Source organism: Sesamum indicum, linkage group LG13, assembly GCF_026168435.1.
Source record: "Sesamum indicum cultivar Baizhima isolate 11 linkage group LG13, ASM2616843v1, whole genome shotgun sequence".
NCBI lineage: Eukaryota > Viridiplantae > Streptophyta > Magnoliopsida > Lamiales > Pedaliaceae > Sesamum > Sesamum indicum.
This window is the reverse complement of record NC_142669.1, coordinates 2,834,174-2,858,370: the sequence shown is the minus strand read 5'-3', so window position 1 is coordinate 2,858,370 and position 24,197 is coordinate 2,834,174. Positions and strand designations below refer to the sequence as shown.

At 37.3% G+C, this 24,197-nt stretch overlaps 1 protein-coding gene, 1 long non-coding RNA gene and 1 pseudogene across 3 annotated transcripts; 1 reads left to right on the top strand and 2 right to left on the bottom strand.

Moving 5' to 3' along the window:
- Positions 1-7,808: 7,808 nt before the first annotated feature.
- Positions 7,809-13,066, bottom strand: LOC105162788 (uncharacterized; annotated as a pseudogene).
- Positions 13,067-17,641: 4,575 nt separating this feature from the next.
- Positions 17,642-18,821, top strand: LOC148784370 (uncharacterized). 2 transcript variants are annotated; one of them, XR_016063763.1, is made up of 2 exons: positions 17,642-18,131; positions 18,464-18,821. It is a non-coding gene; the product is annotated as an uncharacterized LOC148784370 (long non-coding RNA). The 2 variants fall into 2 exon arrangements; XR_016063762.1 differs by having other exon boundaries at positions 18,413-18,821.
- A 1,664-nt stretch (positions 18,822-20,485) lies between these two features.
- Positions 20,486-22,196, bottom strand: LOC105162667 (phenolic glucoside malonyltransferase 1). Its single transcript, XM_011080752.3, has one exon. The coding sequence runs from the start codon at positions 22,076-22,078 to the stop codon at positions 20,711-20,713; it is 1,368 nt and encodes a 455-aa protein (XP_011079054.1). The 5' UTR covers positions 22,079-22,196; the 3' UTR covers positions 20,486-20,710.
- Positions 22,197-24,197: the final 2,001 nt, after the last annotated feature.

Here is a 24,197-nt window from a genome sequence, read left to right as displayed (position 1 = left end):
CCGAAAGTTGGGATTCCTCAATTCAATTTGCTAGAAAAGAACTAAGGAGTAGAGCACACCAAGTGTGCACAAAAGGGGGGTTCCGCAAAGTGGAATGATTGGGAGGAGAGAAAATTATTTTTGTGTATTCATTCATTCATTAGTTATTCTAAATAACTAATACAGATATACATACCTTGAATGGATGCATTCAAACATGTCTAAGTTTATTAATATTCCTTTATTCCAAATAAAGGATGACTAACATGGAATTTTTCAAAAATAATTTTGTTAATTAATAATTTTCTTTTCCAATCATTTCCACCAACTTAACTAATGGGCTTGAGCAGATTTAATTAATTAAAATACCAGGCTCAATTAATTAAATTTAATTTAATTAAAATCCACTTAATTAAATTTATCATACATCTAATCTAAATAAATATATGAACCCAATAAGTCTTTATTAAATAATAAGGGCAACCCCAACATAATTAATTCAATCAATTTATCATTGGGTTTGTCCATCCAATGGATCCCTCTCATATATAAGTAATCGAATTACTTATGGAATTAATTCCCAATTGATTCCTCGCCTCTTCTCGGTGATTTATGTGTGACTCTTTAGGTTCACCTTTCAACTACACTTGGGCTAGTGTCCAACATTATTATTAATTAAATTCAATATAGTTAATAATTCTTTATCAACCCTTGATCAAGAAAGCCTCTCACCATGAGTGACCGTCTAGCAATGGTCCATGGCACAAACGACTAGGCGAAAATTTTTGTGAACTTTTAGGCTCTCGAGTCCATACGGGTATGGCTCTCGAGTCCATACGGGTATGGCTCTTCAATCTACAACCTCCTCGCTTTAGTCTAGGGCATGGAATTGAGCATCGGTTCTCATCCTGGACTAGGCGTCCATGCTTAATACTTGAGATTGCGTTATGCCAAATTGTTCGACATAGGAAGCTCCTCTTCCTATTCCACCAATAATTGTGGCATAGCTTTATAGAGCGTAGATGCATCTCCAAGTGCATAAGAGATACCTCTGTCACGTTTTGACAGGGGACGGATCCTCTTCTCTCAACTCACTGTTCTTGCTACATATTTTGAATGCACTAGACAAGACATAAATGATCATGTCTGAGACACGATCACCTCTCGCACAAATCTAAGATACAGTCATCGCATGCACGTGACTGCCGTGATTCCTCAAGTCTAAAGACTACTCCTATACTATCGGAGTTGGGGACTCAAGTCATGCCGAGCAAGCCTCTAAGCCTTTCATATGACGATACCCGCGAGTCAGTTCAGTCGATTCGACACCTACTCAATCGACCCATTAAGATCGCATAGACGTCCAACTTCTATCGCTGATTAAACACGGTACTCATCAAATGTATGAGACTCTTAATGCAAGTTTCCATAGGACACTTCGATGCCCATTTTCGTGGTCCTCGAATTGAAACGTTTCAGACTCAACCCTAAATAATTGGTTTCATGATCGCCATCCAATGCGCAGTCCAACTGTTGCACGGTTGTTCAAGGTGGTCTGTGGGCTTTGTTGTGATGCTTGACAAAAACTCAAACATAAATGTAATAAGCACAACAAATGAAATGCCAATAGCAAATACTCATTTTATTCACTTAATAATATTATACAAATTGAGTTGTCATCAGAATAGATTACAAGCATGGTAATCCAATTGGCTTTCAGGTCACCTATTCTAACATTTTATGCTGAAACCAAAAAGCTTAAAATCTGAAATTTAAAAAGTTGACAAAGTCCATAGATCCGATGCAAACAAACAAAACAAATTAATTAAAGCAATTTAATTCTATAAAAAATCCAATTTTATCCAAAATAAATATCTTTAAGAAAATATGTAGAAATCAGAAAATCTAATTTTTTGAAAGAAACTGCAACAAACGACCTAGCAGTCCGTCGTCAGTCACAACAGCAGCCCAGCGACCGCACTGCCTGTGCGCAGATCGCCTCACGCAGGATCTGCGTAGTGTGCGCCCACGCCCGCGCACTGCTTTCCAGCACGCGCTGGCCAGGCTGCGCGCAGGCTCTCGGTCACCCGCACGTCGTGCACCGCTACAATACCAATTTTATTTTGTATTTCTACAACATAAACTCAAAGCAAAACTAAGCATTTTAACAAACACTCCAATTTTTTTAAAATACTTAAATCATCCCAAAATTACAAAAATTAAACAAGTAAATTTTCTCATATAATTATCCAAGAATAAGCAAAATAAACAACATGCTTCAATAGCAATAAAAAAATCACGTTATCATGCTTATTCATATAAAATCATAGACCCTGGTGGGTGTCGAGATCATCAAAAATAATTCCTACAACACCTATGAAAGTGGGAGTAGGATCGATTCCACAGGGACTGGTTTTAAGTTGTTTCTTTAAGAAAAAGAAAATAATGGGGGAATATTGATGATAAAAGAAATAATTGAAAACTAAATAAACTAGAAAACAATTGAAATTAGCTGAGGAAGATACGAGAGAGAGATTTTTCGGTTAAGGCTAGGATCATACTTGATTCTTGCGAGTTGATCATTGATGCAAAAATAGCACATGTATAAACAAATAAATCAGTTATGGTGCTGGTACGACCTAACACCTTACCTTTCCTTACCTTTTCGTCAGCCAAGGTACGATCGTTGGCTAAATCCCTAATTAACAGACAACCCTGGGAACGTCCACAAGATTTAATCCATTAACAACATTAAGAGTTAAAAAGGCCTGATTCTAATCAACAAACTCCTACGAGGATAATTCGTTTAAACTCGATCATGCTTTCCATATAACATAACTAATTATTATGATATAATTAATCATGCTACGTTGCTACTAAGCATTGAACTAAATAAACAATTACACGAATTTATAAAGTCCAATTAGCTAAGCAAACCTTCTTGATAATGAACAACTGGCCGAATCATTCATAAATAAGATGTTTGTAACTAAAGCACAGAGAATAACATGAATATTCATTTAATAAGTGTAAAAGGAACAGATTAGATCTCACAGCATATTACAAATCAAGCAATCACCATACCTTAACCAGAAAATAAGGAATTTAGTCGGACATGTTAATGGAAGAACACACTAAAAAGTGGAATTCTGTTAACTCCAATTATAAATTAAAACTAAAAGAGAGATGGTGAAATAAGCTAATGAAAATAAAGTATTCTATCGAGTTTCAACGAACAACCTCAAAATGTAGAGACCCCCCCTATTTATAATAAAAGTCTCCTACGAATCTAGACGTAGGGGGGATAAGTACATAATTAATTCTAAAAAGGTAAATAAATCACAAATAACATGTTTTAAGGAATCCTTTCCAAATCTAATCAAATCATTCCTCTTTTTTCTCTTGTGAAAATCACCCATTTTCTTTCTTCATCCGTGTTGACCAAATCACTAAGCGTGGGCACGTTCAATCAATCCCACATAAATTGCCTTGTAATCTTCTTTTACCTTTTTGATGCCTTCAATTCCGATTTTAGCTTGATTTTTATCATCTTTATCTCATAACTTCCCTTTTTAGCTAAATATGCAATAAAATCATATGATTAGGAATGTTTTGGCTTAAAAAGAAGATTAAATCACTATAAAATCATGACAATTTGCGGAGTTATCAAATACACCCAACTTACCTTTTTGCTTGTCCTCAAGCAAAATCAAGATGCATTCAAAAACTCGCTCCAAATTTCAAACTACTCAAGGCAAATTGTAATCATGTGCAAAGTAAATGACCTACTTTGTGAAAAAGATAATTCAACATGTATCAAACAAGTTTTCACGTAATGACTATTATCAAAACTAATTGTATAAAACTAGTGAACTAGTTTTCTCTTTGCTTTCCATTCTCTCAAGTGTATATATGGATCAAGTGTATCTCCCGACACTTACTACGATAATATTTCACCATAGACTTGCCTATACACCACATCTCCACCACTTTGAAATATGCACATACATGGTTCAAAAGGTCTTTGATTTTGGTTGTAGTAGGACTTTGGTTTGGGGTAGGATAAAAGTATAACGAGGTTAAATTCCAAGAAACTAATTAAAGTACCAAAAAAATGAGTGAACAATAATACGAAGCTCTCAAAGTTTACTCATCTACCTTCAAGATTTTTCGACAATTCCTTGAACTATGCCTTTCTTATTTCTTTTGGAGAGATCATACTTTTTTTTTCTTCTCTTTTTCTTTTCTATTTTTCTTTTTTTTTTTTTGGGTGGCAAGAAAATTGCTTTCTTTTTTTTTCTCTTTTTTGTCACTTGGGTTTTCCCCTTTTTTTTTCTTTTTCTTTTTCTCCTCTCCATTTTTTTTTTCGTGATAGGCATAGAACAAGAAAATTGATATCGGCTCCCACAAAGTAAAGAAGAACACAATTTTGGAACCCCTCCACTCATTTCAAGATATATCTTTTAAGCACATAAATCACAAACGTCAATCCCCTATTTTGAGAACTTATTCTTTTTTAACATATACCCATTTCCCTTGATGCTCTAATAGTTCTTGAAAGGGTCAAAATCAATGTTTTAAACAAACGATAGGATAGGTACGCATATGATGGGTTATTCAACAAAATAGGTCAAAAAAGCTGAAAGGGGTTCTCTAAAGTTGAAATGTGTTTGGTGGTTAAGAAAGGCCAAAAGTAGTTTCTAATGCCTTTATCATATTCAAATAAATACACATTTCTCTGACCTCGATGTAGTTCAAGGCAAGTTCTAGGAAGACAAACCATAGAAGTGTTATTCTCTCAAGAAATAATGAATTTATTTTTTTTTTTTTGGATATATCAAGCTCAAAATCTTACGAGGTATGTTTTAGTCCACTAATCCTATATCAAAAGATTTTAACTCAAGTTATTTTAATAAAAATAAGTTTTCAACTTGTGAATTATCCTCAAACAATAAACATAACACCATCAAGTCAAGAGTCGTCCAAAATTGAAAGGGTTTTATCATGCCAAAGTTTTCCACAAATTTGCCAAAAAAAAAATTCCACGTGAAAAAGAAAAGGAAAAATTTCCACTAGGCTCATTCCTCAAAAGTTTTGATCAAGCACATTTCCTTCAAGAATCAAGCACAAAAATTTCTTTTCAAGCAATTTCAACAACCACGTTCAACGACCAACGAGAACAACCATGATTTTCAACAAGCAACCAACAACACCCAATTCAACAAGCATGCTCAACAAAAATACCCCCACACTTAAAATCCACATTGCCCTCAATGTGGACCATGACATGCATCTCAAGAAAAAAATAATATGAGAGAGTTTAAGGAAACATCCCTGAGTGCATGCTATGAAGAGCTCATGGTGTGGGTGGTTGCCTTGGTGTTAGCCCGATGTGTTCAAACAAGCGCATCAAATTGGTTTCAATGCGAGCGATTTTTCGAGCTATGTCATCCAAGGTTGTTTGTTGTGGATTCGGTGGCGGTTGTGGTTTAGCCGTGTTGGTTTCCTCCCGTTGCTCTGTTGCTTCCTTGTTTGCTTCTCCTTCCTCATCATATTCTTCATCCTCATCCTCATCAGTTTCTTCATTCTCATCCTCATCATCTCCATCATCGCTTTCTTCCTTCTTGGTGTCTACGTCCTCGTATGGGTCATTGCTGTGAGGTGGTCTTGAAGTGGAGGGCGTATCTCCGGTGGGCGGTCGTCCTGCATCCACAAACTGAAAAAGACTAGCATTCCTAGCGACAAGGCCCATCCGTGCTAAACTAGCCATGTCCAATGGTTCCACTTCACAAGCAATATGGAGGTTATGGAGAGAAGGGCGAACAACACCAAGATTTATTGCAATTAAAGTAATGTACAAACCAAGAATTAAAGTACGATTTCGGTTAAGAGATGATTGAAATTACGTAGCCAGCCAAAATCCAAGATTAACTTTAATTCCGTGTAACATACACCACAAAAAAAATAATTTAGCTTTAGAGCAAATTCCAGATGTATCTCTACGACTGAAAAATTTAAAGCTAGGAAACGGTGAACATACTTGAGCACTGGGTTTTTCGAGTAATGGCTTTTCGATCTACTGGGATGATAGGCAAGTGGATTAGTAGACAGTTTACGCAATTTTTTGATAGGATTAAAATCCTCATGGTAATCACATAAAGAATTAATGTACTTGTGAGTATGTGCATGTACAGTAGTTGTAAAACCCAGTGCTGTATTGAACTCAATTAAAGACATAGAAAAGTGACGTCGCATCAAATGAAATTTAACTACTCCTAGCGTGTCTAACGTGAGTGATGATGGAGTAGTAAATTCATAGGTCGTGTAGAATTCTCTCGTGAGTTCAATATAAGCATGCTCAGTGCAATTAAAGAAACATTGCCAATCAATATTCTCAATCAGCAACTTACTACTCTCAATAGCATGCAAACTACATAAAGTATCATTGTGCACTATTTTGGCAGAATATTACGAGTGTTGAGTAGTGTATATTTCCGTAAGGGTAGTGAATCTGAGGTTCCCGCCAATCTTTTGATGATGGTGGAAATACGCTTGCGCAGCGTGTGCCACGGGAACGGGGTCCCAATCTGGAAGAGGACCCTTCTTCTCGGCTTCTTTTTTGGCTACTCATCCTAAATTAACTGAGGAGAAAATAAAACAAGTAGAATTAAAAGGAAAAAAAAAGAAGACGATATAGATAGAAAGAGGAGAAAAACCGTGCACCACAGAGATAACTTTGGAACAAACAGCGACGACGGCGGAGGAGTGGAACAGAGACTGTGAGGTTGGAGATGGGTTTGGTGGCGTCGCGAACGAAAGTGCAGCAAGTGAGTCAGTGACGACGGAGATGGGTTTCGGCTAAAGAAACAGCTACGGAGAGCAACGGTGGTTTCAGAGACAAAGGGTGATGGTGAAGCAGCGACGATGAGGCTGGACTGTTGTCTGGCGAGAGAGAAATTGAGGTTGTTTGGACTGACGACGACGACAGGGGAAAAAATGTGACGGTGGCTTGGATGTAGAGAGAACGGCGGACTGAGAGATGAAGGGGGTGAATTGGTGATTGTGCGTCGCGTGGGAGGCGAGAAACAGAAGACAGCGGCGCTAGGCTGGATGATACGACGGTGTGAGAGCGGCGGCGACTGGCGAACGGCAAACCTGGGTCGTGCTCAGCGAAGTGGAATAGTGGCTGGGTTGCATGATGCGTGGGAACGAGTAACAGTAGCCGGCTTTGGGATACGGGAGACGGCGGCGCAATGACGGATATGAGGCAGTGGTGGCAGATCTCTGGCATGGAGTTGACGGTAACTGGTGGCTGGTCGGAGTTGGGACGGCGAAGTCGAGCGAGAGAGAGATCTTGGCAGATTTAAAGTTGTTGTTGAGGAGCTGAGAGAAAAAGTGAGAAAATCTTGGTCAAAATAGCTGAAAGATTTTGACATATTTTCCTTTTTTAATGATTTTTTCGATCTTTTTATTCTTTTTATTATAAATAAATAAAAAAGGATAGTAAATGAAAGTTGGTGAAGTGATTAACAGCCTACAAAGTTCAACTAAGCGTGGGCACGCTTAATGGGATCTTCAAATCTGTTTTGGTGAAGTGAGCTAAACAGATTAGGAAGACCCTTTAAGCGTGGGCACACTTAATGAAATCAGCAAATCTGTCCGGTTTGGCCTTCTAAACAGATTTGGATGCTTTATTAAGCATGGGCACCCATCGCAAAACTTGAATAAAAACACTAAAACTAAAATCAAATGAAAGAGAAAAGAAAAGGATAGAAATTTCATGGGTGCGCCTTTCTTTAACGTCTTTGGCTAGACTGAGAGAGGTGTATTTAGGTGAAGGTGGGCTCCACAAGTTGAATTTTCTCAATTGTTGGTGCTTGAAAATCCTCGTCGATAGGCTTGAGCCGATGTCCATTCACCTTGAACACCTTATGAGTTGTGTGACTCTTTATTTCGACTGCGCCATGAGGGAAAATGTTAGTAACAACAAAAGGTCCTATCCATCAAGAACGCAACTTACCTGGAAACAACTTGTGCTTAGAATGAAAGAGGAGAACTTTTTGCCCAACAACGAATTCTTTCCAAGAAATGGTGCGATAATGGAATGCTTTGGCTGTTTTCTTGTAGATTTTTGAATTCTCATAAGCATCATTCCGTAATTCCTCGAGTTCTTGTATTTGCAACATTCTTTGCCCTCCCGCTTCATCCATTGCCAAATTGAATTGCTTGATTGCCCTATATGCCCTATGCTCAAGTTCGACAGGAAGGTGACAAGATTTACCATAAACCAAACGATATGGAGACATACCTATGGGGTCTTGTTCGCTGTACAATAAGCCCAAAACATCATCCAAGCATATACTCTAATCCTTTTGGTTAGGATTCACCATTTTCTCGAGTACGGATTTGATCTCTCGATTGGAGACTTCCTCTTGACCATTCATGTCGAGATTCGTGGTATTATATTTCTTGAACAATGCCTCGACCACCTTATTGCAAAAATGTGTCCCTCGGTCGCTTATGATTGCTCTTGGCATACCAAACCTAGAGAAAATATTAGCCTTGACAAATTCCACAACAGTTTTAGCATCATCGGCTCGAGTGGCCTTTGCTTCTACCCATTTGGACACATAATCTACTCCTAAGATGATGTAAGTCTTGCCAAAAGAAGATGGGAAGGGTCCCATAAAGTCGATTCCCCACACATCAAATACTTCACCCCACAAGTATCGGGAAAAGGGGCATTTGATCACGATGGCCAAGGTTCCCTGCTTTTTGGCAATTTTCACATGATTTACAAAATAGATATGCATCTTTGAACATACTTGGCCAAAACAAGCCGCATTCTAGCACTTTTCGTGCTGTCTTTTATGCCTAAAATGACCTCCAAATGCATATCAATGACAAAACTCAAGAATGGAGGGGATTTCAGTTTCAGGCACGCACCTTCAAATGATTTGATCCGAACAAAATTTCCATAAGTAAAGTTCATCCCACACATAGTGTTTGGCGTCGCTTTTGATTGTCTTTCCTTGCTCTAGTCAAATCCCGTGACAGAATTCCGGTAGCTAAGAAATTGATTATATCAGTGTACCATGGGGTGATTCCTTGAATGGTGTGAAGATGTTCGTTCGGGAACTCCTCATACAGAGGTGGTGGGTTTTCGTCAGTGACCAATCGACTAAGATGGTCTGCCACGAGGTTTTCCGCTCCTTTCTTGTCTTTAATCGTTAGATTAAATTCTTGCAGCAGCAGTATCCATCTTATCAGTCGTGGTTTTGCATCTTTCTTTGACAACAGGTATCTTAATGTTGCATGATCAAAATACACAACAACTTTAGTTCCAAGTAAATAATGGCGAAATTTTTCTAAAGCAAAAAACAACAGCCAAAAGTTCTTTTCCGTTCTTGTGTAGTTTCTTTGAGCGCTGTCCAACATCTGTGAGGCATAGTATATCACGTGCAGATCTTTTTCTATCTTTTGGCCTAGGACAGCCCCGATGGCGTGATTACTGGCGTCACACATTATCTCAAAAGGATGGTTCCAGTCAGGGGGACGAATCATTGGTGCTGATGTTAGGGAGTCCTTTAACTTGTCAAAGGTTTTCGCACAAGCCTCATCAAACTCAAAATTTTAGTCTTTCTACAGCAGCGCACACAATGGTTGAGCGATCTTCAAGAAGTCCTTTATAAATCATCGAACCCTGCATGTCCAAGAAAAGAATGAATCTCCCGCACACTGGCGGGGTAAGGCAAGGATTTTATGACATCTACTTTAGACCTATCTACTTCTATCCCCCTAGAAGACACGATATGCCCTAGAATTAGACCTTGATCTACCATGAAATAGCACTTTTTCATAATTTAGAACGAGGTTTTTTTCTATGCACCTTTCAAGTACTTTAATCAATTTTTCCAAACAATCTTCAAATGAGTTTCCATAAACAGTAAAATCGTCCATGAGAACTTCAATAAATTGTTCAATAAATTTTTCTAATCATACATCTTTGGAAGGTAGCGGGTGCGTTGCATAGACCAAAGGGCATTCTTCTATAGACGAAACTTCTGAATGGGCATGTGAATGTTGCTTTATCTTGATCTTCCAGCGCCACTGGAATTTGATGGAAACCTGAATATCCATATGAGATCAACATGCTAACCTCTCTACCATTTGATCTATAAATGAGAGTGGAAAATGATCTTTCCTAGTGGCGGCATTAAGCTTTCTATAGTCAATACAAACTCGCTACCCATTTTGAACACGTGTAGGTACTAAGTTTCCAACATAATTTTCGACTACAGTGATACCTGTTTTCTTAGGCTTTACTTGAGTCGGACTTACCCATTCGCTATCAGAAATTGGAAATATCATACCTGCATCGAGGAGTTTCAAGATCTCCTTCTTTACCAATTCCATCATCAAAGGGTTCAGTCGGCGTTGGGTTTCCCTCGAAGGTTTAGTGCCTTCCTCTTATAGTATTCTATTCATGCAAGTCGAAGGAATTAAACCTTTAATGTAGGCGATAGTCCACCCAATGGCTTCTCGAAACTCGCAAAGCACTCGGATCAGTTTTTCTTCCTCAAGATTAGTGAGCTTGCTTGAAATTATTATCGGTAATATTTTGTTCTCCCCCAAGATGGCATACTTAAGGTGTTTGTCAACTCCTTCAATTCCAATGTGGGCGCCTGCAATATAGAGGGAACAATTTTGGTGTGAGAATAAGGTAATTCAATGAAAGCAACATTGGGAGGTAAAGTTTCATGAGCTCCGAGTTCATGGACGGTGTCACCGATGTTCGGATCTATGATCATGTTTTCTTCCAAAATTTTTGCTTTCTCTAACGTGAGGCTTTCTTTCAATGCGTACTTCACATGGTCCTCATCGTTAATTGTTGTGGAATCCTGCACAAGAGGATCAAAGATATCTCAAGAAGAGCGGTAGGTAAATCAGTCGGATACCTCATGGATTCATAAATGTTGAATCTTATGATTTCACCGTCGAATTCAATGGTGAGACTTCCACTATGCACATTAATTTTTGTTCTAGCTGTCTTGAGGAACGGTCTTCCTAGCAGGATTGATGTGGAATTGGGGCAGTTGTCCTCCCTCATATCCAACACGTAAAACTCGGCGAGAAATGCTAATTCATTTACCTGTACTAGAACATCTTAGAAGACTCCTTCCGGGTAGACTACAGAGCGTTCTGCAAGTTGGATGACTACCTCTGTTTCCTTTAAGGGACCAACATTGAAGGACTCAAAAATGGTGAGGGGCATAACATTTATAGAAGCTCCAAGGTCACACATTGCCCTCTTTATTCCAATCACACCAATTTTACAAGGTATAGAAAACGTACCTAGATCCTTGCATTTTGGGGCTAGTTTCCGTTGGAGAATTGCAGAAACATTCTCCCCCATACTTACCCATTCATTGCCTTTGAGTTTTTCTTTGCTAGTGCACAATTATTTGAGGAATTTCGCATAACAGGGTATTTGCTTGATGGCATCGAGTAAAGGGATGTTTATCTCCAATTTGCGAAACGTCTCAAAAATCTCTTTTCCTTCCTCTTCCTTCTTTGCTTTAGTGAATCTTTCTGGGAAGGGCGGTCTAGTTACAAAGGCTTCGGATGGTCCTCTTCGGATTTAGCTTCTTCTTGTTGGACCTCGATTTCTTTTTTCGGCTTTCTTTTCACAGCGTGCCCACGTTTAGTGCCATCTTCATTCACATTTTCCTGCAATTCCTTTCCACTACGAAGCACAGTAGCACTAGCATTTGTCTAGGGTTAATGACAGATTGAGAAGGTAGCTTACCTTGAGATTCTAGTTTGCTAACAGACGATGCCAGTTGGCTGATTTGAGATTCTAGATTTTAAATGCTAGTCTAGGTCTGTTGTTGGAATTGTTGTGTATTGGTCACTAGTGCTTTATTCATGTCTTTGAGAGATGGACTAGGTGTGGATTAGGTTGGGGAGGTGGTGGCCTGTATTGGGGTTTTTGAAAATTTTGGTGTTGGTTACCGTAACTCAGATTCGGATGATCCCTCCATCCGAGGTTGTATGTGTTGAAGAAGGGATCATATCTTCTCTGTTGTTGTCCAGTGAATCCTCCTACGACATCGGCATGCTCGGTGGTTGACTCTTGAAGAGTTGGGCACATGTTGGTGCCATGCCCCGTTAAAGCGCAAGTATCACATGCTTTGACTTGTTGATGTTTGTCTACAACAACTTTTCAACAAGGGATGTGATTTTATTTAAACGATCTTCAAGATTACTTACCTCATTACTTCTCCTTGTTGGACCGTCGTATCTAACCCCAAACTGTTACGTGCTTCGGTAGGTGTTTTTAACAGTGCTCCTCCACTTGTCGCGTCTATCAATTTTTTATCCATGCTTGATAGACCTTTGTAGAAGTATTGGATCAATAGGTGGTCTGGGATCTGATGATGGAGGCAACTTTTCACTAGTTGATTGAATCTTCCCTAATATTCGAGAAGACTCTCCTGCGAATTGATGAATCCTACTGATCTCCTTCCGGATCGTTGTGGCTCTTGAGATAGGGAAATATTTCTCAAGAAACTTTCCTCTTGAGATCATTCCATGTTGTAATGGATCATGAAGGTAGAAAGTACAGCCAATCCTTCGCTTGATCCGCAAGAGAGAAAGGGAATGCTCTCAGTTTGACTTGTTCCTCGCTTATGCCTTATGGTCACATTCCGGAGCATACCACATGGAATTTCTTCAGATGCTTGTGTGGATCTTCACCTGCGAGACCACGGAAGGTGGGAAGTAAATGAATCAATCTAGATTTCAGTTCAAAGTTTACCTCCAAGTTTAGGTACTCAATACACAGTGGCTGTTGGTTCACATCGGACGATGTCATATCCTTGATTGATCTTCTAGGAATCAAAGCGATTATTTCTTCTCCGGATTTGCTTGAGGACTCCTCCAATTCCAAGGTTATGTCTTTTCTATCTTTGTAGGGAGCAGATGTTCCTTCCGATTGTTGCTTAGTCTCCCAACGAAGTCTTCGTGCGGTCTTCTCGATTTCGGGATCATATTCCAATTTACCTGTACGAGAAAACCTTAGCATTAACAGTTTGGTAGGTGTCGAGATTACCTAAAATAATTCCTATAATACTTGTGAAAGTGGGAGTAGGGTCGATTCCACAGGGGCTAGTTTTAAGTTGATTTCTTCAAGAAAAAGAAAATAATGGGGGGAGGTTGATGATAAAAAGAAATAATTCAAAACTAAATAAACTTGAAAACAATTGAAATTAGTTGACGAAGATACGAGAGAGAGATTTTCCAGTTAAGGCTAGGATCATGCTTGATTCTTGCTAGTTGATCATTGATTCAAAAATAGCACATGTATAAACAAATAAACCAGTTATGGTGCTGGTACGACCTAACACCTTACATTTTCTTACCTTTTTGTCAGTCAAGGTACGACAGTTGGCTAGATCCCTAATTAATAGCGCAAGATTTAATCTATTAACAGCATTAAGAATTAGAAAGGCCTGATTCTAATCAACAAACTCGTACGAGGATAATTCGTTTAAACTAGATCATTCGTTCAACACAACATAACTAATTACTATGACATAATTAATCATGCTACGTTTCTACTAAGCATTGAACTAAATAAACAATTATACGAATTTATAAAGTTCAATTAGCTAAGCAAACCTTCTTGATAATGAACAACCGGCCGAATCATTCATAAATCAGATGTTTGTAACTAAAGCACTGAAAATAGCATGAACATTCATTTAACAAGTGTAAAAGGAGCAAATTAGATCTCACATCATATTACGAATCAATCAATCACCATACCTTAACCAGAAAATAAAAAATTTAGCCGGACATATTAATGGAAGAATACACTAAAAAGTGGAATTCCATTAACTCCGGTTATAAATTAAAACTAAAATAGAGAGGATGAAATAAGCTATTGAAAATAAAGTATTCTATCGAGTTTCAACGAACAACGAACAACCTTCAAATGAAGAGACCCCCTATTTATAATAAAGGTGTCCTACGAATCTAGACGCGGGAGATAAGTACATAATTAATTCTAAAAAGGTAAATAAATCACAAATAACATGTGTTAAGGAATCCTTTCCAAATCTAAGCACATCATTCCTTTTTATTCTCTTACGGAAATCACTCCTTTCCTTTCTTCATCCATGTTGACCAAATCACTAAGCGTGGGCACATTGAGTCAATCCCGCAGAAATTGCCTTGTAATCTCCATTTTTCTTTTTAATGCGTTCAATTCTGGTTTTAGCTTGATTTTTGCCATCTTTATCTCATATCTTCCCTTTTGCTGAATATGCAATAAAATCACATGATTAGGAATGTTTTGACTTAAAAAGGAAGATTAAATCACTATAAAATCGTGATAATTCGCGAGTTATCAGACCCACATTAAACCGGGCTCTGAAACCACTTGAAAGGTACCAGTGGATCGGTCACTGGAATGCACAAGTGGAAGCGGTGATTAAAATACATAAATTAAAAATCTAACACAATAAGACCATGGTTCCAAGGGGTGTACCCTTGGAGTTTCTGGGTGAAAAAATGGGTATGGCTTGGGAACGCGGCAAGAGCGTGAAATATAAAAATTATTTAAAACAGTTCAAAGGAGTGTTCCCTTTGAAATTTCCAGGCGTTTGGTGTTTGTCAAAAGCATAATAATAAATGTATAAACATGCTAGACAAGTGGCAAGAGAATGAAACAAAAAGCATAGAAACAAAACATGAAACTTTACCTTTTTGTTTCTATAGTTGATCAGCAACGTGCGTTGTTCCCTTTACGTTCTCCCGTTCACTTTAAGATCTAAACTAGAACCCCTCTAATTTGTCCACACCACACTAAGGAATAGATATAATTTTTATTCTATTGCTAGATGGAACAAAGAATAAGAAAAAAAATAACTCCAAACTAACACTATTGTTTAGTGCTTTCGGATTGTTCTATGTTCTAACTTGAATGCAATAAAATATAGAACAAAAAGAAGAACATCTTTGGAGAGAAAAGAGAGCAAATTTCATGTTATGATTGTGTTGGATATGTGTGTAGTTTTGTATATTATATATAATTAATTCAAAATTCAATAACTACCAAGTTTGCCACCAAGGGCACAATGCACACACATATGCAACCTCCGACCATGATGAAATAACCACTCCATCATGTTCATCATGGTGAGGAGTTTCAACTCCTTCTTAACTTTCTCCAACCTCCCTCAAATGGGCTTGGACTTCAAGTATTCACCGGGTTTGATTTAATCAAATTAAATCAAGTCCAATCAAAGTCCATTGGATAATAATTAATTAAATTAATTTTAGCCGAACAAGTTTCAAAGATTTAGTTAATCCAATTAAATAAATTTAAGTTCAAATACTAATTAATTGATCCAATCAATTAATTCAGCCATACTTAATAAATTAATTCAATTAATTTAAGCCCAAAATTAATTAGGCCAATTAATTAATTCTTGAGTCATTCATCAAATGGATTATTGAATAAATGATCCAATCATTATTATATTCTCCTTGAATTAATTTAATCCAATTAAATTAATTTTTTCTTGTAGAATTAATTCCAAATTAATTCCACCAATTCCTTAATGACTTGTGTGTGACTCTTTAGGTTCACCCTAAGCTAGACTTTGGCATTGTGTACAACACAAATAATTAATTAAATTTAATTTAGTTAATTATTTTTAACTAACCATTATTCGAAAACACTCGTCACCATGGGTGGCCATCTAACAATGGTCCATGGTACTAGAGACTAGGTGAATATTGGCGTGAACATTTAGACTCTCGAGTTCCACAGAAGTATGGTCCTTCCGTCAACCATCTTCCGGCCTTAGTCTAGGGTATAAAATTAGGTGTCGGTTCTCATCCTGGACCAGGCAACTATGTTGAATACTTGAGATGCATTTACTCTATTGATCGACAAAAGAACTATGTCCTAGTCAACCAATCGCTATGGCCATAAACTTTGATAGTCTCAACCATCTCAGAGCGTATAGGAGATATATCCATCATATACTGATAGGGACGAATTCTATCTTGTAATCCACCATGCTTACTACATACTCCGACTACACTGGACAAGACATATAATGACCACATCGACGATACAGTCATCTCTCGCCAGATCCAAGATATAGCCATCATATACATGCGACTGCCATGATTCCTCAAGCCCAAGGACTAATTCTATATTTCCGAAGCTGGGAAATCAAGTCATATAGACCAAGCCTCCAAGACTTCCATATAACGATTCCCATGAGTCAGTTCAATCACTTAACAACCTTGTCAACTAATCCACTAAAATTACATAGACATCCCATTATTGTCGCCGAAGAAACACGGTACTCATTCAATGAATGCAATACTTAGTGCAAGTCTCTATCGAACTCTCGATGCCTAGTCTTGAGGTCTTCAACTTGGAACGTTTTAGACCAACCCTAAGAAGTTGGTTTCATAGCTGCCATGCAATGCGCATCCAACAACATTGGTTATCCAATTGATCTGTGAGCATTTGTTGCGACATTAAAACACCATTCAATGTAAATAGTAAGCTCAACATACACATGGTTCCACAAATGAATGCTTATTACATTCATCAAGATAATATCACATTCATAAAGAGTGCTAAATGGTTCTCAAAATCGCCAATCCAATTGGCTTTTTGGTCACCTATTCTAACACGGGGCATTCTATGTAGTTAATTAATAAACAATAAAACAATGGGGCTTTTGGTGAAATTAAAATCGAGGAGTACAAGAAACATAAATCAAAGATTACCTCTTGTTTGATTTCCTTCGAACCTCCTTTTGTTGATTTATGCATGCGAGACTCCAACGTAGAAGTCCTTTAAAGACACGTCCACAACACACCGAAAAATAGGGATTCCTTAATTCCCTTTGCTAGAAGAGAATAAGGGAGAAAACTCACAAAGAGTGTTTTGAGAGAAAGGGGGCGGCCGATTGGAGTTGTTCTAGGGTAGGAGAATATTTGTGTTGTGTAATAATTAATTATTTCAAATAACTAATTAGATTATATATATATACCTTGTATGAATGTACTAGAATGTATCTAAGTTTATTCCATTATCTATAAGGCAATATATTCTTTATTCCAAATAAAGAATCACCAACATAGCACTTTCCAAAAGTGAGAATTGCTAGTCAATTATTTCCTTCCCTACAATTATCCAATGTACTTAATTTAGGGGGTGTTTGGCCGATTTTATTAGGATTAAATACAAAGGCCAACTAATTTTAATTAAATTCAATTTAATTAAAATACACCTAATTAAGCCTATCATATATTTAGTCGAATTAAATACATGACCCCAATAAGTCTTTATTAATTAATAAGTTCAACTTATTAAATAATAAGGGTAAGCCCAATATAAATCAATCCTATCAATTTATCCTTAGGCTCCTCCATCCAATGGATCTCTCTCATTTATAAATAATCCAATTATTTATGGAATTAATTTCCAAAAAATTCATCGTCCCTTCTCAGTGATTTGTGTGTGATTCTTTAGGATCATCTCTCATTTAGACTTGGACTAGTGTCAAACACTATTGTTAATTAAATCATTTTAATTAGTAATTTTCGATGATCCCTTGATCAAGAAAACAGGTCACCATGGGTGACCATCTAACAATGGTCAATGGCACTAGAGACTTAGGCTATCAAGTCCATATGGGTATGCTCCTTCCATCTACCGTTTTTCGGCCTTAGTTTAGGGCATGAAATTTGGTGTCGGCTCCCATCTTGGTTTTGGCGTCTATACTTAATAGTTCAGATCGTTTTACGCCAAATTGCTCGATATAGGAATCTCTTTTTTTATTCCACCAATGTGGCCCCACAAATTCATACAGCGTAAACGGTCGCCCTTGTTCTAGCTCCCTCAAGGAGGAGGAAATGTCCTAGTGGCACATAGTGTGGCAGCTCAAACTCCCTAATAAGGTGAAGGTCTTCATTTGGCATTCTTGTTCGAATGGCTGCCAATGAGTTTGAATCTTAGTCGCATGATCCCAGGTGTACAAGAGGTTTGCTCAGTCTGTCAGGAGGAAAGGGAGGATGCTATGCACGTGTTAGCTTTCTACCCTTTTGCTCGGCAGGTATCTTTTCTCTCTCCTTTTCATACGAGGCTCCCTCTCAGTATTGGTCAGGGCGTTCTCCCTTGGTTGCAATATGTTTCTCGCCATTTGGAAGCAGGGGATTTGGCTCTCTTGTTGTGTTTTTGTTGGGCTATTTGGTGAGAAATAGTCGCTTAATGGAGGGTGAGAGCTTAGCCCCAAATTAGGTTACTTGTTTCGTTTCCAACTTTCTAGCCTCCTTTTTCTCCCAATCTACTGCGTCATAGGGCCAGATTTCCTCTCATACTCCCGCTCACTGGCAGGCGCCTCCATCACACTACATCAAAGTTAATTTTGACGGGGCTACTTTTCAGCAGGGGAAGGAGTTAGGTGTTGGGGTAGCTGCGCGGGATGCGTTAGGCAGGTGTGTGGGCTGGCTGTCTTGGCGATTGGCTCGGGCGGGGATGGCGAGTTGGCTGAAGCGTAAGCAGCCAGGGATGCGATTCAATTTGCAATTCGAAGAGGGAGGCCATCCATCCAACTTGAAGGGGACTTCTCAAGCTTAATTTGTAAGCTCCGTGCTGGCCATCCATCCCTACTCGCTGTGGGTGACACTGATATCCCTACATCTACTGTTATTGTCAAGGCTTTGGATATTGCCTCTTGCTGTGGGTCCCTTGTCTAAGTATTTGTGAATTGGCTTTGCTCTGAAAATATGGTGGGGATTCTCTATGATACTCTTCTACATTGACATTTTTATTTTTTAAATTAAAAATTATAATTAAATTCACTAGTAATTAAAAGTGGACCTCCATAACAGTGTTTTAAAACCTAGATCGATTATTAAAACGGTAAATTCAGTGGATTATGGGTTACTTGTTCAATCGTTAGTTCAATCGTGATCGAATCAAAAAATAAATAAAAATAACTTGAATAGATAAATAATATAAATGTACTTAAAAATTTTATCTTTTAAATATTTTTCTCTTTGCAATTAATATTTTTAATAATATATTCTTAGAATTAAGTAACATAAAATAGATATGTAATAGCCTAATACAACAAATGTAGCATAAAAGTACAAGAAATTCAAATAATAAAAATCACGCCACACCCAAAAATACAAGTTTCAAAATAATAAAAAGCTAATAAGCGTCCAACGTTAATGACTTAACACACTAATTATTCTAATTATTTAAATTATAAAAAGAAAGGGGAAGAAATTAACTAAAATACGAGACCCAACCGGTTCGCATGACCTAGGACTGGATTGGTCGGTTTGACGGTCGAATCATCGAGTTGGTCGGTCTGCTTAAAATAATACAGTTTTTTGTTCCCACTAATTTTTGCCTTTTGCCTGATCTATTTTATAGCTCGATCAGCGATTCCGACGATTCGAATTGGATTTTAAAACATTGCACCGTACAATTATGTATTAAAATTCCGCTTCTAATACATGTTTCAAATTAATGAATATTAGAACCTTCTTGGAAACCTTATGGAAATGCTATAGTATAACACTAAATAAATGTATAAAATAATCACAAAAATAAAATTTTAAAACTATTATCTTTACCTTTTTAGTTCGAATTAACACATTTTAATCTTGTGTTATTTCTATCAGTCAAAATAATGTATTTTTATGTAGTATAATTATGAATTTTATGTTATTATTTGCTATTAAAGCTAAATAATAATAATTGTTGTTTTAACTATGTGTTATAAGATATCTTGATTGTACTGATACTTTTTTCGGAATTATTTGAGAAATATTACTACGAATCTGAGTATTTTAATTCCTATTAGGATCGATCGTGATCCAGGCCTCAATATCGATTTTTTGTCTAAGATTAAAATCGATAATTTTGTATACTCCGTTTAAAAAGGATAAATCGGTCTTGAATAGGTATCTATTGATTTTCTCCCAATTGATTGGACCCGTATGTGCGATGAGGTCACTGGTTCAATTTCAAAATGGCTGGCTCAAATGATTACTATGAGTTTTTCTTAATTATTTTTGGAAAAGAAAAAAATATGTCTATATTAGAAAGGCTAATCAGTTATTTCTTTCATCGCTCCCAACATGCCAACATTCGATAACTTGATTTATAATAATGAAGTTAATTCTCCATTTGTTATTTGTGTGCTATATATATATATACATATAATATTACTAATTTAATGTAATATTAAATCAATTACAATTAAATAAAATATTTATGTATGGCATTAATAATTTATATATTTATAACTGAAAAGTATGAAATAAATGTTTTATTAAGAAATTAGGAAAAATAAAAAAATAAAAAGTTTTCTTCAAACCTCATCGAACACATAGCAAAATCGAGAATGGTTGGAATGTAGCTAAATAATCTCGAAATTGCTCTCAATCGAAATAAAAAATGAACTTTCTCTATAAATTTGATGAAAACTAATAAAAATTTAAATCATCCATACAATATGTGTACGAACATAAAAACGGAATCGAAGAATTTTAGGCACTAAGATCCCTCGCTTGGCAAGAAAATTTTGGATTAGGAGGAATATGCATAGATTTTGCAACCTCAAAAGCCTCCATAGATCCTGCAACAGTTAGGACAAAACTGCCTGAAATTACGGAATCACAGATTTCGAAGTGCTTCAGTAAAGATGGCTGCAAAGGCATCCAATATCTCTTTCGGTCTGGACAAACCAATCTCCAAACCCCCTTCAAAATCCCTGGATTTACACAAGGACATCGACGTATCAGCGTCAATCGAAGCTGATTCGAACTTAATCGGCCTTCCCCAGCCGTAATCGACGTCGTAGAGATCGAATCTCGGCGACCCCGCCACCCCAAACAGGCGTTTTCCGATCAGTTTTCCGAATTGGCGCGGCCAATTCTCCGCCCCGTCAAGGATTCCCTTCTCGTTGTTCACAGTCTTGTGTATAGCTTCCCCAACGGACTGAGCCGCGAATAAGAACCCGTCGTTTCCTTTCAACAATCCGTGGGTTGATTCCGCCTTCACAAACCCCAAACAGTTCCCGAAATACGCCGCCGGCAGCGGAGGGCTCAGCCGTCCGCGGCAGTCGGCGGCGAAGCAAAAGTACTCGGGCTCGTCGTCCGCCAGCGTCTCCGTCGCCCCATCTACTTTAACCAGGCAAACCCAGACCAGCGCGCAGGTGACTATGAAAGCCGTGATGTGCATCTCGGGCCTTCTCTCCAGGACGAAGTGCTTCAGCTTCTGCACATCGTCTTTCCTAAGAATGAAAGTCCCGCGGATTTTGTTGAGAGGGAATGAGATTGGCGGAGATTCGACGGCGCGGGATTGCTTGATCAAGTTCCAGTAAATGGAATCTAATCCCTCCGGGTCCTCGACGGAGGTTCTGTCGTAAAATGGGAGCAATTTGTCGTCTATCAGCTTAGAATCGCCGCTGGATCTGTTGACAGAGGCCCAGGCTTTGATGAATCGGACGATGGAGCTGGCGTCGCCGATACCGTGGTGGTTGGTGATACCCAAACACACACCGCGGTCTGGAAATAGAGTGATTTGGAGAGCTAAGACAGGTAATATGACGACGTCTGGAGTATGTTTCGCCGGCGGCAGCTGAGGGACGCAAGCATAGAACTCGTCAGCCACACGGGGGTGGTTTCCGGTGAGGTAGTCGAAGTCCTTGTCACACTCAGCAATGGTGAGTGTAACAGAGTCTCCGTCTTCGAATCGTGAAAAGGGTCTGCCGGAGTTGAGAGGATGGATGATGTTTCCGGCGAGTGGGAGGAAATGATTGAGAGTTTCGTGCAGAGATTCTTTCAATTTCGGGACGACGGTTTCAAGGAACTCGGTCTTGGAACAAGGGAAATCGAAGAATAGGAGACGGTGGACTGGGTGGAAGTATAGCCATGTTATGTCGAAGTGGAGAAGGGAGAGAGTTAGCTCCGACGTAGTGTTCGCCGACGGCCGGATATCGCAGCGCTCGAGCACGCCGGCGGCCGGCGGGTTTTCTGCCATGGAAATGGTGAATGGAACAAGAACTGAAAAATGAAAAACTTATACTGAAAATATTCGTTTGGAACTTATGAAAATCCTGATGGAGAATTATAACAAGATTGTTGGAGGAAATTACAGAAAAGTAGATGGCAAGTTGACCATGAAATTGGGGAAATTATTTTAATAATGCAAACAAAAAGAAAATTACAAGAATATGATAATTTTGAATCAGGGTGCTGCCTACCTTTTCAATTTTTTCAAACTTACCCTATTCTTGTAATTTTCTTTTTCTGTAGATTATTAAATAATTTCCTCGAGGAAATTTCCAAATGGTATAATTGCGGTTATCTCTTCTGAAATTTAGTATAATTACATATATATTTTTTATAATTTGAGAAATTATATTTAACACTACTAAAATTTATTTCTGTCTAACAAGTCTCCATTATTTAAAATTAGCTAATATGTTGATATTAACAAAAAAATTGATATTTACCATCAATTGATTTATAAAATGCCAAATAATTTTTTTCTAATTAAAGTTCTCTTATAACGATGAAGATATACTCTCACATGCATTAGCACGAAGATGTATGATAAAACAATTTATTTGTGCAATAAAATTAAAAATAGATATAAATATTTTTCGATTTTTTTATTAATATAAACAAATTTGATTAATTTGAATTAATAAGAAAATTTATTTATTAGATATAAATAAATTTCAATAGTACTATATATAAGGAAATTATAAAAAAAATACGTGTAATTATATGAAATTTTAAAAAAATTTAGTGTAATTATACCTTTCAAAATTGACGTGGGTATTCGTTCAACGTGAAACTCTTATTTGTATAATTTTGTTAGTGGGTTGGGATCTGAAAATGGGAACACACAAATAAGTAGAATACATTTAAAATATTATGTGTTGGAGAGTTAGGTGGATGAGCAAATAAATATACTAAGGAAGTGTCAGCAGCCGCTTTCTTTAGAAAAGTGCTTATTGTAAAAGGAAAATTAAAAGTTGAAGTACAATAAAATTTAGAGGTATATGTTAGTTAGATATTGGTTTCCCAAATATTACCACTCAGGATATTAAATAGGATAAATTACAATGACTTCTCCTAAAATTTGGTATAATTACAAATAGCCCTTGATGTTTGATAAAATTATATAATTCTTGAATGAAGGTATGAAATTGTCAACTTTGCCCTTACCGTAGTATTTTTTTTTAAAAAAAAATTAAAAACGTATAAAAAATTGAACAGAATGGATGAAAGTTTTATAAATTATAAAAAAAATTATACACTTAGTCCATGAAAAAATATTTTTTAAAAAAATAAAAAAAATTATAATTTTTGATCTACAACTAAATTTTGGTCAGTTCACTATAAAAATGGATGAAAATCTAACCGATTGAGTTAATTGTTAGACGGCCGTTAAAATTAGGGCGGTATTAGTAAGTTTTCAAACAACAAGGGGGTACTCGTAATTACGCCAAATCGATTGTTGTAATTTACCCTATTAAATACTGAAAAAAATATATTAATTAAATATGTTTAAGTAACTAATATGATCGTCTTTTTTATGTACAATAAGTAAATTTTACATGATAGTAATGTTTTTTAGTCTTTCTGATCAATTAATTACAACAACTTAATGCATATTTTTTTAGTCTTTTTGATGCATCAATGATGAAGGGGGAAAAACAAGATCCCCACATTCAACACTAGAAGCATTCGTAGCCAAAGAGTGAGCAACTTTGTTGCTAGATCTACGAACAACCGAGAAAACACAACATTCAAAGTCTATGACTAGATATTTGATGTCTCTAGTGACCGTGCCAACACCAGAACAATCTTCTTGGGACGACGAGAGTTTAAGATGAAGATTTGCACAGTCTCCTTCAAGGATAATTATCTTACAACCCGGTTTGTGAGGTAAAGAAATAGCCTCTCGGGCAGCAAGCGCCACCACCAATTCAGGCTCCATTTCTCGCTTTAGTCGCATCATTTTCCACCCACACGAGCACCATTTGAAACTCTTGCGATAACACCTAACCCTATCTCCGTTGATGCTGCGAAAACCACACCATCATAGTTAAGGTTAATCTATCCAACATCGGGTAGGAGCCGCTCGA

Coding starts and splice junctions, on each gene's coding strand:
- LOC105162667 (XM_011080752.3), bottom strand. CDS start 22,078: ATGGCAGAAAACCCGCCGGCCGCCGGCGTGCTCGAGCGCTGCGATATC.